At 34.4% G+C, this 16,235-nt stretch overlaps 1 protein-coding gene across 2 annotated transcripts in view; it reads left to right on the top strand.

Moving 5' to 3' along the window:
- KHDRBS2 (KH RNA binding domain containing, signal transduction associated 2) overlaps positions 1-424 on the top strand; it is a 725,702-nt gene extending 725,278 nt beyond the window's left edge. For both annotated transcript variants that reach the window (XM_024122132.3, XM_024122131.3), the window contains one exon: positions 294-424. In XM_024122132.3, coding sequence (XP_023977900.1) covers positions 294-391 — 98 coding nt within the window. In that variant the 3' untranslated portion in view covers positions 392-424. The remainder of the gene's footprint in view (positions 1-293) is intronic.
- Positions 425-16,235: the final 15,811 nt, after the last annotated feature.

The raw sequence follows: 16,235 nt of genomic DNA, 5'->3' as shown, positions 1-16,235 counted from the left end.
TGTGCAAAGGATTAGGAAGGGGCGGTTTACCTTGATGCTCCTCTTTCTATTTAACACGTAATAAATGGACTTTAACTTTCTCTGCTTTGAAAAATGCCCTTCAAGTTTAATTCCAAGTGGCTGTATTCCAAAATATATACTTTTTTGTATGATCTCACCATATGGAAAATGTAGTAAGTCTAGAGCCTTCAGTGTTAAGATCCTTTATTCTCTTTTCGACTATTGCATCTTAAATAACTGTTTTTGATAACTGTGAAGCCAAGTGAATGCTACTGTCTTTCTCTTGTTCATAGCACCAGAAGCATGGGCCATGACCCGCTCCAGCCTGAAGGCACCACCACCAAGGTCAGCCCGAGGGGCATACAGGGAGCACCCCTATAGTAGATACTGAGGGTTCTCCTCGCCTGTGACCTCACCTCAAAGACAATTCATAGCCTGTGGTCTCCACATAAACAGCAACATGACAAGTAATAGTCCTTTTTTTTGTTCCTATTCTAGGGATAACTGCTCATGATTGCTCCCATATATTTCTTGTATTTCCCTGATACTGTTGGCGTGACACTGACACTAGTATTATTTTATAAAACAGACTAAAAAATGCATCGGCAAGCATTGTCTGTAAATCATTCAGTAAGATGATATTCTCTTGGCTGTTTTCATTGTTGTGTGTAATCTTTTTTTTTTTTCTCTCCTTTTTTTTAAAGAAAGAGCATGAATCTGTTAATAGATTTTGAGTCTCAATCAACTAGCAAAAACTTTGTTTAGGGTTGCTAAAAAACTGTAACACGATATTTGAACTAGCTATAATAAAGTTGTAGATAAGATGTTTTAACCTGTCTTTTAATATCTGTTAGTTAGATGAAGCTGTTCGATATTAAGTTTGTAAATTTAATTTTAAATGCTGTTTTAATGGGGTTGAAAACAAACAGCTACTGTATGTATGTAGCTAACTGAATTTGTTTAGTGTTTTAACCTGTATTTGTTAAAAAATAAAAAAACACACACATAAAGTTCCATGTGTAAGCTTCTCTAAATAGGAAACCACAATTTGTCAAATATGTTTGCCATAATTTGTCAATAAAGCTGAAAACTTTTGTAAAAACTAAATTTGGAATTACTTGTTTTCTAGCTTTAAATGCCTGCTTTATTTCTTTTTCAAGAGATGCCTAAACTGTTTTCTATTTAAAAATTACAAAAATGAACCCAAGCCTGTTTTAAGATATTTGTGTAATACTTTAAAAGTGTATTAATAACTTATGGTTGTTAAATAATTTAAAAGTTAACAAACTAAACTGTTACATGAATCATGGTTAGTAAACACTAATGTATAACATGTTAATGGAAAAAAATGGATTTAGAATAATAAATGGATTTTAAACTATCCTCTAAGCTTTATCTTGCTAAACACAAATTCTGGTTGACTTGTTTGCATTAGCATGTCTCTCGTGAGAAAGAGTAATGGAGTATAAAGAGGTAAGATTACCACTTACCACTGTCTAAATGCCTAGTTCTTCAACCTTTGAGTTTCCCGCACATTAAATATCCCATCCAACATGTAAGCATTGCGTAGATTCACTTTATTTTCACTCAAAGGAGTGTGTGGACTTCATTTGCGTAGTTTATAACAATTTGTTTTGACAAACAAATCATCAGTGTCACTGGCCAGTTGTTGCTATTCAACCTCAAAAACTTTATTTGTAATTTTCAGTGCTAAATATCACCGCCCTTGAAGGCAGTTTAGAGGGCTGATAATTCTTTTGAGACTATCAGACTTGATGGCTGATGATTGTTAAGGAAATATGTCGCAGGACTCAAAGGATGACTAAACGTTAAACAGGTAACACTAACAGTAACTCTGTAATTTTGCCTATGCAACAGTAATGTTAAATATTCTCAGTTATTAAGTTCCTGATAGTTAAAAAAGTAAACCTACAAAAACATAACAAATAGGTCTATAGGTTATTAAAAAACTAATTAACATTAACTAGAGGCACCAAAATTATTTTACAATATATAACCCTCAAGGTAATAAACAGAACTAAAATTAGCAATAATAGTAATGCAATTCTTGCTAACATCAAACGTAAGCTAAATTTTGATGGAAAAAAGAAAGTGAAAGACTCGATGGTAGGGATGAATGCCAAAACTGTTCATCTTTTAAATACAGTTTTTTTGTTTATGGTGGCTTTTGTCAATGTAATTGGTTTACTTTTTTGCTGCTAACCAGTTTAGGCATATTGTTCAGTTTTTGCAGCTGGAGTTGCATGCTAATAGTTTTATGAAGTGTGTGTCTGTCATCAATTAAATTTGTAATATTTGCCTTTCACAAAATGCTATTGAGTTATATTTAATTTGTTTTCTATTCTTTCTTACTGTTTCAGGTACCCACAAGCAAAGAGCACATAACTGAATAGCAGGTGTGATGGGCTAAGAATGAGAGAGGTAAGCTTATTTTTATCTTGACATAGATAGATAATCTTTAGCAACATGAAGCTATGTAGTAAACTAAAACACCAACTGCCACTTGTTGAAATACTAAAAAGGTTTAGATTGTTGTCTAGAAACTGAGTTATTTGTACCTTCTTTCAAAGAAAGTGATCTAACTTGGTATTCACCTGGCAAGGCTTTCTGAGCTTATTCAGAAAGGTGAATTCATAGTTAATCTGCAGCCCTTTTCCTTGCAATGAACTACTATATATTACCTCTTCTTAATTGTGCAGAGAAAGAGTATTAAAACTTTTATTCTGCAGACATAAGAAAAGGAAATCACAATTGTTGACTGAGATGGAGGGAATGGGAAAGGGAGCCCCATAACCAACCCCTTGCCTGCCCTCTGTCAATAAGATGATATTTATTTAGTCAACTAAAATAAACTTACCATTATTTTCCCTATTTATCAGTAAATTCCTTGTTTCTCATCTGCCATTCTATTTGATTCAGCAAATATTTACTAAGTACAAAGCACTATTGGAAATTGAGATTTGATTTCTATACACAAGGAGTTGAAAACTTTAGCCAATAAACCTCAGACTGAAAACAATGCAAGGGCAGTTATGAGATCCACAGACAGACTTGAGAATTGAAATGGTCTTGCCAGGATATTTGAAACAGGGATAAAATCCAAGTTTTCTCCTTCTAGGTCTGGTCCTCTTATCACTACACAGATATCCCTGATACAGTGTAGAGTTAAACAAATGCCATAGGAGAGAGATGAGAGAGCCTGGAGATTCCTCATGACTAGAGGGAGGCCAGAGGCTGAGGTAACCATGGACTGAGAAGGGCAGTCTATGCATGGAGGTGGAGGGGAGGGCCGCCTGGGGAAGAGAACAGGTTGAGTCAGGTCTTGGAGTCCAAACAGTTCAGGAAGCAGGCTCCAAGGGGAGAAAGAACCTGTAATCCAGGTATCATGCTTACTGTTCTCCTTTGATCCTTTTTAAACAATAAGTTTGATCTTGTATAGCAATGACAGAGAAATCAGTCACAGTTTGTTATATTTTGATATATTAATCTATATATTTTTGTGTCCATTGTAATTATTTTATCATTGCTGTTATTGTTGCTTTATAACCCATGGGCGTCTCACCATTCAGACTCGATCTTTCAATGCATTAACTCAGGGCAGGGCTATCACAGCAGAAACACCAGTGCTGAATAAGAGAACATTCTTGGCTATTGAGTTTAAATTAAGAGTTTTTGAAGTTCAATAACAATGATTTGCGAGAAAGGGGATTTTGAGTTACAAACGCTTGTATTTTGAGTAGGTTCTGAGTAGGACATGAAACAGTAGATTTAAAAGACTCCTATCCAAAAATAAATAAATAAAGACTCCTGTCCACCTGCCTCCATATATCTACAAGATAAACATTGTTCAGGCTGAGACGAAAGCTCAAGAGGTAACAATATCTAAGATATTAGTGTAAGACATTAGTGTGGTCTTGAGTCTGAGTCTGTACACTAAATCGATTATCCAATAAAAGCCTCCCATAGGTTTAGAACACAGAGGGAATATTTGTCTAAAGTGGAGCCTGGGGAGGCTTCACTGAATTCCCCCACCTCAGTGTGTTCTACGTGCAATCCTGTAGAAAAATGCTTTTATAGAATGTTTTTCTATTTCGAGTGGAGCAGATGTGGCAGAGAGCCACTCACAGTCACCTCTGCAGGAAGGCAGGGGAGGGAGAAGTAGCATCAGCTTGGACCAACACTGACCAGAATGCAGATGTATATGTGGAGAGGTGAGAAGATCAGCTGCTCCTTGCTACCAACACCTCCAAACTTTAAATCCAACCCAGAGAAAAAGAGAGGAGGAAAATAAATTCCTGAGTTGACAAGGGAACCTGTGACCAAAATTAATCTGAACTGGCTGAGATAATTTTTCTCCACTGGCAGTATGGGAACTTGAGATTGAAATCAAGTTGAGGTATAGAAAAATATAATTATGTATACATTGCAATCATTTATTACATAACTTTCCCAACTCATAAAATAATCAGAGGTGAATACAGTAGGTTTCTCTGGCAACAGGGAATGAGAATTTCCCTAAGTTAGTGGCCTCTCAGCAGAAACCTTTGATAGAATGAAAACTGTTCAGTGTGGCCCCAACAGTGAACATTTGCTCAGCTGGAGGGAGCTTTCTTCTCTTGTCAGTGACACTGGTCCCATTGGATCCCTTCATGAAATCATGTCCCCTCTAACTAATTTCAAATTGCTGGCTCCCAAAGATGGCAGAAACAGGTACCATGCCAGTTCTAGAGCCAGTGTCTGTATAGATATTCTCATGTCTGACATTCACCTGTGCAAGTTACATGGCATAAGGTTTTTAAATTACAGTTGACGTTATTCATGTGCATACTCCAGACATTCTTTCAGATAATGCTGTAGCTCTTGGTATACTATAATGATCCTATGACAACAGGGAACTCAACAAATGTTGCTAGTTTGGACAGTAGACATTAATGGGTAAGAAAGTCTTTATGCCTGCTTATATATGTCCAAAAAAAGTTTTACTACACTCAAGTGTGATTAAATCAGAATTAGTTTGATGCCATTTATGAGACCAAATAGTACTTTTAGGTACTTTTAGGTCTTATTTTTAATATTTAGATAATTTTCACTTTCAGTATATTAATGGAACTAAGGCCATTTAGCTTAATAACAATTGAAGCACTAACAGTTTTTAAATAAATTTGTCACAGAATGACATGTTAAAGGTTTTCATGAATTCCTTTAAAGGAAATTGCTTTTTAAACTATATTATTAAAATATTACTCTTGTTTCTTTAGTTTTTCACTTAAAAGTATATAGGCTTGTACTTTGAAACCACGAATTTCCCTTAAAAATGTAAACCTTTAATTATATAGCATTTTCTTTATATCTTTATCTCTGTGTCTCTTGGTTAATATAATATAGAAGTTTGTCTACTTTTAGGGGTTTTAAAGGGAATAGAAAACAGTGATCAGTAATCTGTCAAGTTGGTTGAATATCAAGTATTTTTTCAATATCAAAAAACTGTTAACTGAAAATTTCATCTGTTTGCCACTCTTGCGGATTCCATTGAAAGGTTTAATTTTTACTGCAAAAAATTATGCAGTGAATAATTGCATATATCCAAGTGAATGGTAATTTACAAAACTGATTACATTATTTGTGTTCTGTATGAGGCCAAAGAATAATAACAACAATAATAATAATGAAGCCATCAGTTTTCTGAGCATACATACCAGGCAAAGTACTAGAATTTTCACATAAAGACATACATGGAACCCCTGTAATCCTTACAACAAGCTTTCAAAGGAAGCACAGTTAACCCTGTTTTACAGAAGAGGAAGTTGAAGTTCAGAGGTTTAGCTAATGTCACACTACTAGTATATAGGAAAACCAATATTTAAAACAAAATTTTATAACCTATACATTTTCTAAAATGCTATCATGATTTCCAACTTTTAATGAATTTGAGTCATAGCACAGGGAGATCAGCTCGGTGCTTTGCAACAACTTAGAGGGGTGGGATAGGGAGGGTGGGAGGGAGGTTCAAGAGGGAGGGGATATGGGGATATATGAATGCATGTGGCTGATTCACTTTGTTGTACAACAGAAACTAACATAGCATTGTGAAGCAATTATACTCTAATAACGATGTATTAAAAAAAAAAGTGAATCTAAAATCTCAGGTAGCCATAACATAATTTCTGTTCTGTAGCAACTTGATGAATCCTAACTTAAAAAAAAAAAAAAAAAAAGATAAAATATTTTAGCTTGAAGTTCATCTACTTTGATATTTCCTCAAATTTGTCATTCTGTCAAAAGTTCCATCATAGAAAATAGAGGTGAATGATATAGTCTTTTGTAGAACAAATGGATTCATTTATAATCTAAGTTCTATTTTAATATTTAAAAAACCCTCACGTGGTTAAATAAGCATAAAATAAATTTCAGGCTTTTATTCTTCAGTCTGTAAATCAGAACTCTGCTTTAAAGTATGAGAGTCAATTCAAATCAGAAATATCTTTGTATAAGCCATGCAGTCATGTGTTAAGAACACAAAGTGAAGCTATCACTCAATGTTAAATATTTTAAAACAAAGCATTTCCTGTTGTCAATATAATGTGTGGCATTTGCCTGGACATTCTAGTTTTCTATTAAAATATCTGAGTTAACAGTAAGATAGTTCTTGTTGACTGGCAAGCACAGGTCTTCAATATCCATTATGAAGATTAATTTTCTAGTCTCTTTACACAGAATTGATTAATTGGTACTCAAAAGTTTATTTACAGTGGGTAATAAGGTCACTGCTTGATATGCTGTTTTATATCTCAGTCTCTTACACTTTACTGTGAGAGAATTTGAGAAAATAGGAGAGGAAGTTGTCTGTTTCATACACCACTGGATGCCTTAACAACAGCTAGCTTCTCTGCCTTTACCAAAAACAAGTACAGAATGAGCCATCTTAAAAATTGGTAACAAACTACTGAACACTTATTTTGTTCAAGTTTCTATTTCAACATATTTTATACCTCACAGTGGGATATAGAGAATGATCTATTTCCAAGAGAAATTTGGAGACTCTTGGATCCTCCTCCTAGAACCTCTCTGGAAGCAAATATCACCACTAGACACAGGTTTCCTGTCACCTTGATGCCTCTCAGGATGACTTCCACCAGCAGGAAAATGTTCCCTCCCTCCTGTCTCAATCTCTGTCTGCCCTCACAAAGGGGCACCACATTTCCTGTATTCTGACCTTACAGCCTGACTTTTTTGACATCAGGACATTTTTCAACCTTTTCTGATATCATCTCACCCCTTCCTTCTCAAAGTCTGTCATTTTTCCAATGGTACATGGGATGTGAGAAGACAAAGAGAAAAACAATTAATTGATGACTCTAGGGAAGGGAGTGCTGTCCAATCTATACAACAGGGCCCCCACATTAAAAAAATGTTGTGTTAATTATTAAACCAAAGTATGACCATTGTAAACCATAAAGTATGAAAAGAAAACAAAATCACACTTAATTAAAACAGAAAAATAATAACATTTATTTATAACCTACTGGTCACAAAATCTTGATTTCTTAGCTGTAAGATATAAGGCGATGCAAAAGGTAAGAAAATGTCTTCAATTAGTCTTTCTCTATTCCAAAATATAAACCTTAAAATAATAAATAAATAATCCTCTTAATGGAATTCACAAAGATCAGTTCATAGTGTCTGTGACTGGAAGGAAGCCAGTTTTAAATGTCTTTAAGCAGGGAAGATTATATTTACATGTTGCATAAAGATAATCTTCGTAATGGAATTAATGCTGAATTTTTAAACTGTTTCTTTCCACTTTCTTGTTGGAGGTTTAAGAATATAAATGTATTTATTGACCAATACTTATTTAGAACTAATATTAGGTATGTTGCCTTCTTTTAAGGCAATAGTTTTTAAAATAAGTAATCCATCAGATAAACTTCTCTGAAACCCTTTAAATACTGATAACCTCAAACAAAGTACAAATTGGTTTAACTTCTTAAAGACCTTTCTTCATTTCTTGTGAGTAAATCATTCAGGTACAAACAATGGTTGTCTTACAATATGGCAGAATTGCCAGTGAATTGGTAATTTGGGGGAAGGGGTTCTTTTTTTTAAATACTGTCTCCTTTTCTAAATTACAAAATTAATCCATATTCAGGGTTAAAAATTATACTGTATAATGTAAATATGTAATGTAAAAATCAAAATTCTATAATCTTACTCCTCAGAGATAACTCTGTTAATATGTCGGTTTGTATTCCTTCTGATTTTCTTCATCTTCTTTCCCTTCTCTCCTTCCTCCATTCTTCAACTTCTTGTTACTTATTTATTCATTTGCAGTGAGATTCTGCTTTATCCAGAAGTGTCATTTTAATTTTCAGAGGTGAGATGAATTTTGTTCTTTTGTGAAAAAGTGACCCATTTCCATAAGGTTGATTTGTGTGGAGAATTAAAGTTGTATTGTTACCCTATGAAATGTTAACCCACAGCACATGCTCTAGAGTGTAAGCAAACTTACTTTCACTTTTTGAGTTTCAGTTTTTTTGCAGGTAAAATGGGTAAAAAAAATGATAATAATAGTACCTACTCATAGAACTGTGAGGCATGTAAAGAAAAATCATACGTATATCTTCCCCAAATTTAGTTAATATTCTTTCCCAAGGTATTTTTCCTTGACTAAAAATTTTAAATTTAAGCTGTCTTCATGGTTTATATCAAATGTGTAAATAGAAGCTAGTTTAATCCATAAATATATTCATATTACTGAAATCAATTTGCAGCTTAGACTTTTTAAAAATATTCTTTACTGAAACCAGATAATGTAGGCTTTAGAACACAGTTTTTAAAATGCTCATCATTATAGTCATAAGGAAACATGTATTGGATATCTTCATAACATGTATTATATGTTTATACACAAGAATCTTATTATAATGTTGCACATATATTGCTCACATTGAAATACAGCTAAAAACAAAAGACTAGCCATGTTTGTATAACTGTTTCAATAGTAAGAATAATGTGAATAAAGAGGTATTTGCAAAAATGGAATGGATACATAATACACGTCAAACACTGTATTTTTAGGAATTACTTCATATATTTTCTCAACAACCTTATGATATAAGTTCTAGGGCATTCTCATTTTCTGAATGAGGACACTGAGCCTGAGAGGCAAAGTAACCCACCCAAGGTCACACTGGCCAGTGGTTTGGACTCTAAACCCAGAGACTTCATCCTCAACTCCTACACTCTACTGTCCCTTCTGACTTTGATCACATTTTATGTAGTAAACTAAATTTTAGAGGAAACCAAAATGCAGATATGTAATTCATTCATCAATCTAGTAAAAAAGAATTAGAATAAACCCTTTTACTATGAATACTGCCAAGATCAGTACTAAATTTGAAGTCTGATGATAAATTTCTAAATGCCTCTATATGCATAAGCCAAAATATTCATAATATCTCTTTTTCCTGAATAATCTAGAAAATGTGTCTTGCATAATAACCTTGACTCTATATAGGTTGTGCCTGACTATATTTATTTGCACATCTTACCATTGATTAAATGGAAGTTATGTGTATCTAAGTATAGAATGTAGCCTTCATGGAGGTTGATATAAAACTTCAATGAAAAATGAAAATAAACTGGAAAAATATATGTCTAGAAAAATAGTCATGGTCACTTACTTGTTTACTAACAGCATGCTCTATTGTATTGATTTGTCTCAATCTGTGTGACTGCAAAAATAAAATGTAGTTTTCCTTTACTATGTCTTGTCCTATATAGATGATATATACCATTTAAATGTATAATGTATTTATATTTTATTAAACTTAATAATAGGTTACTAAAATGAAAATGAACATGAGAGTAAGGAAAAAATAGATTTAGAAAGAAATGTAACAGAAAGGCTGAGAAAGACCCATTAGAATTGCTATGACAAAACAGGTAGCAACATGAAAAACTAAAGATAACCCACCCCTTATAACCTTGAAGAATGGAGTGTCTTGACATCTGAAAATTCTCATAAGTCACAATCATGTGCAATTTATCACATAAGGTAGTAACTTTAGAAATTAAAAACATTCCTTGCTTCTACAGCAAATACAGAATACTTAGCTATTGCATGTGTCTGAAATGTCTGTTGTCTGTCTCAGAACAGTCACCCTTGTGGACCACTGCATTTTCCCTTCACTTCCACCAGCAGAGTTTTTTTTCTTTTTACCGCTTCAAGAAAATTTCTACGTGTACAATGTTGAGTAAAGAACAAAAATTTGTACCAGTTTGTGCTTTTAGAAAATTACAAATTACATATATGGAGCTTTAGAATTGTTCAGAGATATTTAAAAAATAGGACTACTAAATCTATAATTCAAGTGTATGCCAAAATAGTTTTATCACATTGCTCTCAAACATATTGATGTTTGAGAGATACTGTCTTTCAACCTATATTTTAAGAAGTCTATAGTTTGGTATACTATCTACTATGAGTAAAACAATAGACCCTGTTGGAAGCATATGTTTTCTCAATATGAATTGTTTGTTTCTTGTATCGAGATGATTAGGGAGATATCTAAAATAGGACATCATAAACATTAATTACTAATAAGTAAAACTTGGTCATGAGTTGATTTGATTGCTCAGAAGTAGGAGAAGACCGTTAATTAATTCTTTCAGGATTTAAGTCCAAGGTGTTTTTGTATTTTTAGTAATATCCAAATGGCTTACCAAATCCACATAGTTTTCCATTTCTAAATCTGTCAGTTAATTATATCCCTCAAGGAAACACTTTTACCTGAAAATGAGACTAGAAATGAGAGCCTGTGACTAAATGAAATAGGTTCAAAAGAAAGTGGCTTTATGACAATTTACGGCTAAAACATATTCAGCGAATGCCAAATAGTCCACTGAGCTAAGTGCATTGCTAGCTGCCACATAAAGAAAAACTGTCATCAGGTGCAGCATCCTGGTTTGAAGATGTTCAAGAAATATTTTGGGAAAGAACAGTCAGGCTTTACCTCTCTTGTAGCAAAAATTGAAGACCTCGTAGGAAAAGGCTTAACTTTTAAATCTTTGGATCAATCTAGTATATTGATCCAAAATAGATGGGAGGCATTTAGCAAATACAACTAAATGAATAAATATCAATTTGCCTCCATATTTTTCTAATCATATTTCTTATGTACTATTTATGATATATGGAAATTATATTGATTTATCTGTAAAATGCTAATATTGTATATGACATTATATGTACATACATACATATGTATATCCATCTACCTTTATATGCATTGCTACTTTAAAAAATTTAAGATAATATTGATTTAATTATCACAACAGCTCTATGAAGAAAACAGGCCAAATTTTCCTATTCTTATTTTAAATATAAGGAAATAAAACTTCGATGCGTTAAGAGGTTTGTGCAAAACCACATGACTTGGTCTGAAACATTAACCTCTCCTAAATAACTAACCATCTCATTTTTGTAAGTGGTCGTGTCCAGTGGTGGAAGAGAGATCAGGTTGTATGAGAGAGGACACTGCTCATGTGAAGTAATTATTAAGCATCTTTTAATAAAACACATTTTAACTTAACCAAAATTTTTGAGATTTACTTTTACCTATATATAAATATTTACTCAGAACTTTAATAATTAAGAATTAGATACCTTCTCCTAAAAACATGCCATAATATTAAATAATTTAAAAAAAATATTGGTGTCTGATGCATATGAAATTACTCAAAATCAAGAGCCTAATTGATAAAAAAGTATACAGTAAATTGGTAATATTGAAATTAAGTAATGATTTTTCTGATTTTAGTTGGAAAAGGATGGATTGAAATTAAGAAAAATCAATAGAAGCATTCTAATTTTTATTTATAATACATCAAGATTGTGACTCCAGTTCCATAGCATCTCTGATTCTAAGAACTTGAATACAAAAAAATGGGTAATTATTCCACCACTAGATAAGAATTCGTGTATTATCGTCCATCCATCTTAATTTTTTTTTAAATGGACTTTATGAATATTGGATAATTGAGATTTTTAAATACAATGAGAGTTTCAAAATCTAATTTTGGCTTGGTTTGCAAAGACCAAAAAAGGTCACTGAAATTTCCTAATTTGAAACCAAGCACCTTGTTTTGAGGAAAAGATTCCAGATGATCTGAACCTAAATTAAACAGATCAGCAGTTGATTTTTCTTTTTTTTTTAACAACATTATTGGAGTATAATTGCTTTACAATGGTGTGTTAGTTTCTGCTTTATAACAAAGTGAATCAGCTATACGTATACATATATCCCCATGTCTCCTCCCTCTTGCATCTCCCTCCTACCCTCCCTATACCACCCCTCTAGGTAGTCACAAAGCACCGAGCTGACCTCCCTATGGTATGCAGCTGCTTCCCACTAGCTATCTATTTTACATTTGGTAGTGTATATATGTCCATGCCACTCTCACTTTGTCCCAGCTTACCATTCCCCCTTCCTGTGTCCTCAAGTCCATTCTCTATGTATGTGTCTTTATTCTTGCCTTGCTCCTATGTTCTTCAGAAACTTTTTTTTTTGTCTCCATTTATATGTGCTAGCATATGGTATTTGCTTTTCTCTTTCTGACTTACTTCACTCTGTATGACAGACTCTAGGTCCATCCACCTCACTACAAATAACTCAATTTCGTTTCTTTTTATGGCTGAGTAATATTCCATTGTATATATGTGCCACATCTTCTTTATCCCTTCATCTATCAATGGACACTTAGGTTGCTTCCATCTCCTGGCTATTGTAAATGGAGCTTCAATGAACATTGTGGTACATGACTTTTTAAAATTTTATTTTATTTATTCATTTTTGCTGTGTTGGGTCTCTGTTGCTGCACGCCGGCTTCTCTCTAGTTGCGGCGAGCGGGGGCTGCTCTTCGCTGCGGTGCGTGGGCTTCTCATTGTGGTGGCCTCTCCCATTGCAGAGCACAGGCTCTAGGTGCGCAGGCTTCAGCAGTTGTGGCTCACGGGCTCTAGAGCGCAGACTCAGTAGTTGCGGCACACGGGCTTAGTTGCAGCGCATGGGCTTTGTTGCTCCGCAGCATGTGGGATCCTCCAGGACCCAGGCTTGAACCCATGTCTCCTGCATTGGCAGGTGGATTCTTAACCACTGTACCACCAGGGAAGACCCCATGACTCTTTTTGAATTATGTTTCTCAGGATATATGCCCAGTAGTGAAATTGCTAGGCCGTATGGTAGTTCTATTTTTAGTTTTTTAAGGAATCTCCATACTGCTATCCAGAGTGGTTGTATCAATTTACATTCCCACCAACAGTGCAAGAGGGTTCCTTTTTCTCCACACCCTCTCCAGAATTTATTGTTTGTAAAATCTTTGATGGTGGACATTCTGACCAATGTGAGGTGATACTTCATTTTAGTTTTCATTTGTATTTCTCTAATGATTAGTGACATTGAGCATCCTTTCATGTGCTTGTAGGCAATCGATATATCTTCTTTGGAGAAATGTCTATTTAGATCTTCTGCCCATTTTTGGTATTGAGCTGCATGAGTTAGTTGTAAATTTGAGATTAATCCTTTGTCAGTTGCTTCATTTGCAAACATTTTCTCGCATTCTGAGGGTTGTCTTTTTGTCAGGTTAATGGTTTCCTTTGCTGTGCGAAAGCTTTTAAGTTTCGTTAGGTCCCATTTATTTATTTTTGTTTTTATTTCCATTCCTCTAGGATGTGGATGAAAAAGGATCTTGCTGTGATTGATGTCACAGAGTGTTCTGCCTATGTTTTCCTCTAAGAGTTTGATAGTGTCTGGCCTTACATTTAGGTCTTTAATCCATTTTGAGTTTATTTTTGTTTATGGTGTTAGGGAGTATTCTAATTTCATTCTTTTACATGTAGCTGTCCAGTTTTCCCAGCACCACTTATTGAAGACACTGTCCTTTCTCCATTGTATATTCTTGCCTCCTTTATCAAAACTAAGGTGACTATATGTGAGTGGGTTTATCTCTGGGCTTTCTATCCTGTTGCATTGATTTATCTGTCTATTTTTGTGCCAGTACCAGTACCATACTTTTTTTTCTTTTTTTTTTGCGGTACCCGGGCCTCTCACTGTTGTGGCCTCTCCTGTGGTGGAGCACAGTCTCCTGATGCGCAGGCTCAGTGGCCATGGCTCATGGGCCTAGCAACTCCGTGGCTTGTGGGATCTTCCCGGACCGAGGCACAAACCCATGTCACCTGCATTGGCAGGCAGACTCTCAACCACTGCACCACCAGGGAAGCCCCATACTGTCTTGATCACTGTACCTGTGTTGTATAGTCTGACGTCTGGGAGCCTGATTCCTCCAGCTCCATTTTTCTTTCTCAAGATTGCTTTGGCTATTCATGGTCTTTTGTGTTTCCATACAAATTGTGAACTTTTTTGTTCGAGTTCTGTGAAAAATGCCATTGGTAGTTTCATAGGAATGGCATTGAATCTGTAGATTTCTTTAGGTTGTATAGTAATTTTCACAATGTTGATGCTTCCAATCTAAGAACATGGTAATTCTCTCCATCTGTTTGTATTATCTTAAATTTCTTTCATCAGTGTCTTTTACTTTTCTGCATACAGGTCTTTTGTGTCCTTAGGTAGGTTTCTTCCCAGGTATTTTATTCTCTTGGTTGCAATGGTAAATGGGAGTGTTTTCTTAATTTCTCCTCAGATTTTTCATCATTAGTGTATAGGAATGCAAGAGATTTCTGTGCATTAATTGTGTACCCTGCTACTTTACCAAATTCATTGATTAGCTCTAGTAGTTTTCTGGTAGCATCTTTGGGATTCTCTATGTATAGTATCATGTCATTTACAAACAGTGACAGTTTTACTTCTTTTCCAATTTGGATTCCTTTTATTTCTTTTTCTTCTCTGACTGCTGTGGAAAAACTTTCAAAACTATGTTGAATAATAGTGGTGAGAGTGGGCAACCTTTTCTTCTTGCAAATCTTAGAGGAAATGGTGAGGAAATGGTTTCATATTTTCACCGTTGAGAATGATGTTGGCTGTGGGTTTGTCATATATAGCCTTTATTATGTTGAGGTAAGTTCCCTCTATGACTACTTTCTGGAGGGTTTTTATCATAAATGGGTGTTGAATTTTGTCAAAAGCTTTTTCTGCATCTATTGAGATGATCATATGGTTTTTCTCCTTCAAATTGTTAACATGGTTTATGACATTGATTGATTTGCATATATTGAAGAATCCTGGCATGACTGGGATAAACCCCACTTGATCATGGTGTATGATACTTTTGATGTGCTTTTGGATTCTGTTTGCTAGTATTTTGCTGAGGATTTTTGCATGTATGTTCATCAGTGATATTGGGCTGTAGTCTCTTTCTTTGTGACATCATTGTCTGGTTTTGTTATCAGGGTGATGGTGACCTCGTAGAATGAGTTTGGGAGTGTTCCTCCCTCTGCTATATTTTGGAAGAGTTTGAGGAGGATAAGTGTTAGCTCTTCTCTAAATGTTTGATAGAATTCGCCTGTGAAGCCATTTGGTCCTGAGCTTTTGTTTGTTGGAAGATTTTTAATCACAGTCTCAATTTCAGTGTTTGTGATTGGTCTGTTCATATTTTGTATTTCTTCCTGGTTCAGTCTCGGAACATTGTGCTTTTCTAAGAATTTGTCCATTTCTCCTGGTTGTCCATTTTACTGGCATATAGTTGCTTGTAGTAATCTCTCATGATCCTTTGTATTTCTACAGTGTCAGTTGTTACTTCTCCTTTTTCATTTCTGATTCTACTGATTTGAGCCTTCTCCCTTTTTTTCTTGCTGAGTCTGACTAATGATTTATCAATTTTGGTTATCTTCTCAAAGAACCAGCTTTTAGATTTATTGATCTTTGCTACTGTTTTCTTCATTCTTTTTCATTTATTTCTGATCCGATCTTTATGATTTCTTTCCTTCTGCTAATTTTGGGGTTTTTTGTTCTTTCTCTAATTGCTTTAGGTGTAAGTTTAGGTTGTTTATTTGAGATGTTTCTTGTTTCTTGAGGTAGGATTATATTGCGGTAACCTCCCTCTTAGAACTGTTTTGCTACATCCATAGGTTTTGGGTCATCATGTTTTCATTGTCATGTGTTTCTAGGTATTTTTTGATTTCCTCTTTGATTTCTTCAGTGATCTCTTGGTTGTTTAGTAGCGTATTATTAGCCTCCATGTATTTGTATTTTTTACAGATTTTT

The sequence above is a fragment of the Physeter macrocephalus genome, chromosome 18 (genome assembly GCF_002837175.3).
Source record: "Physeter macrocephalus isolate SW-GA chromosome 18, ASM283717v5, whole genome shotgun sequence".
NCBI lineage: Eukaryota > Metazoa > Chordata > Mammalia > Artiodactyla > Physeteridae > Physeter > Physeter macrocephalus.
Note: the sequence above shows the minus strand (reverse complement) of the source record. Positions and strands in the feature narration are given on the sequence as shown.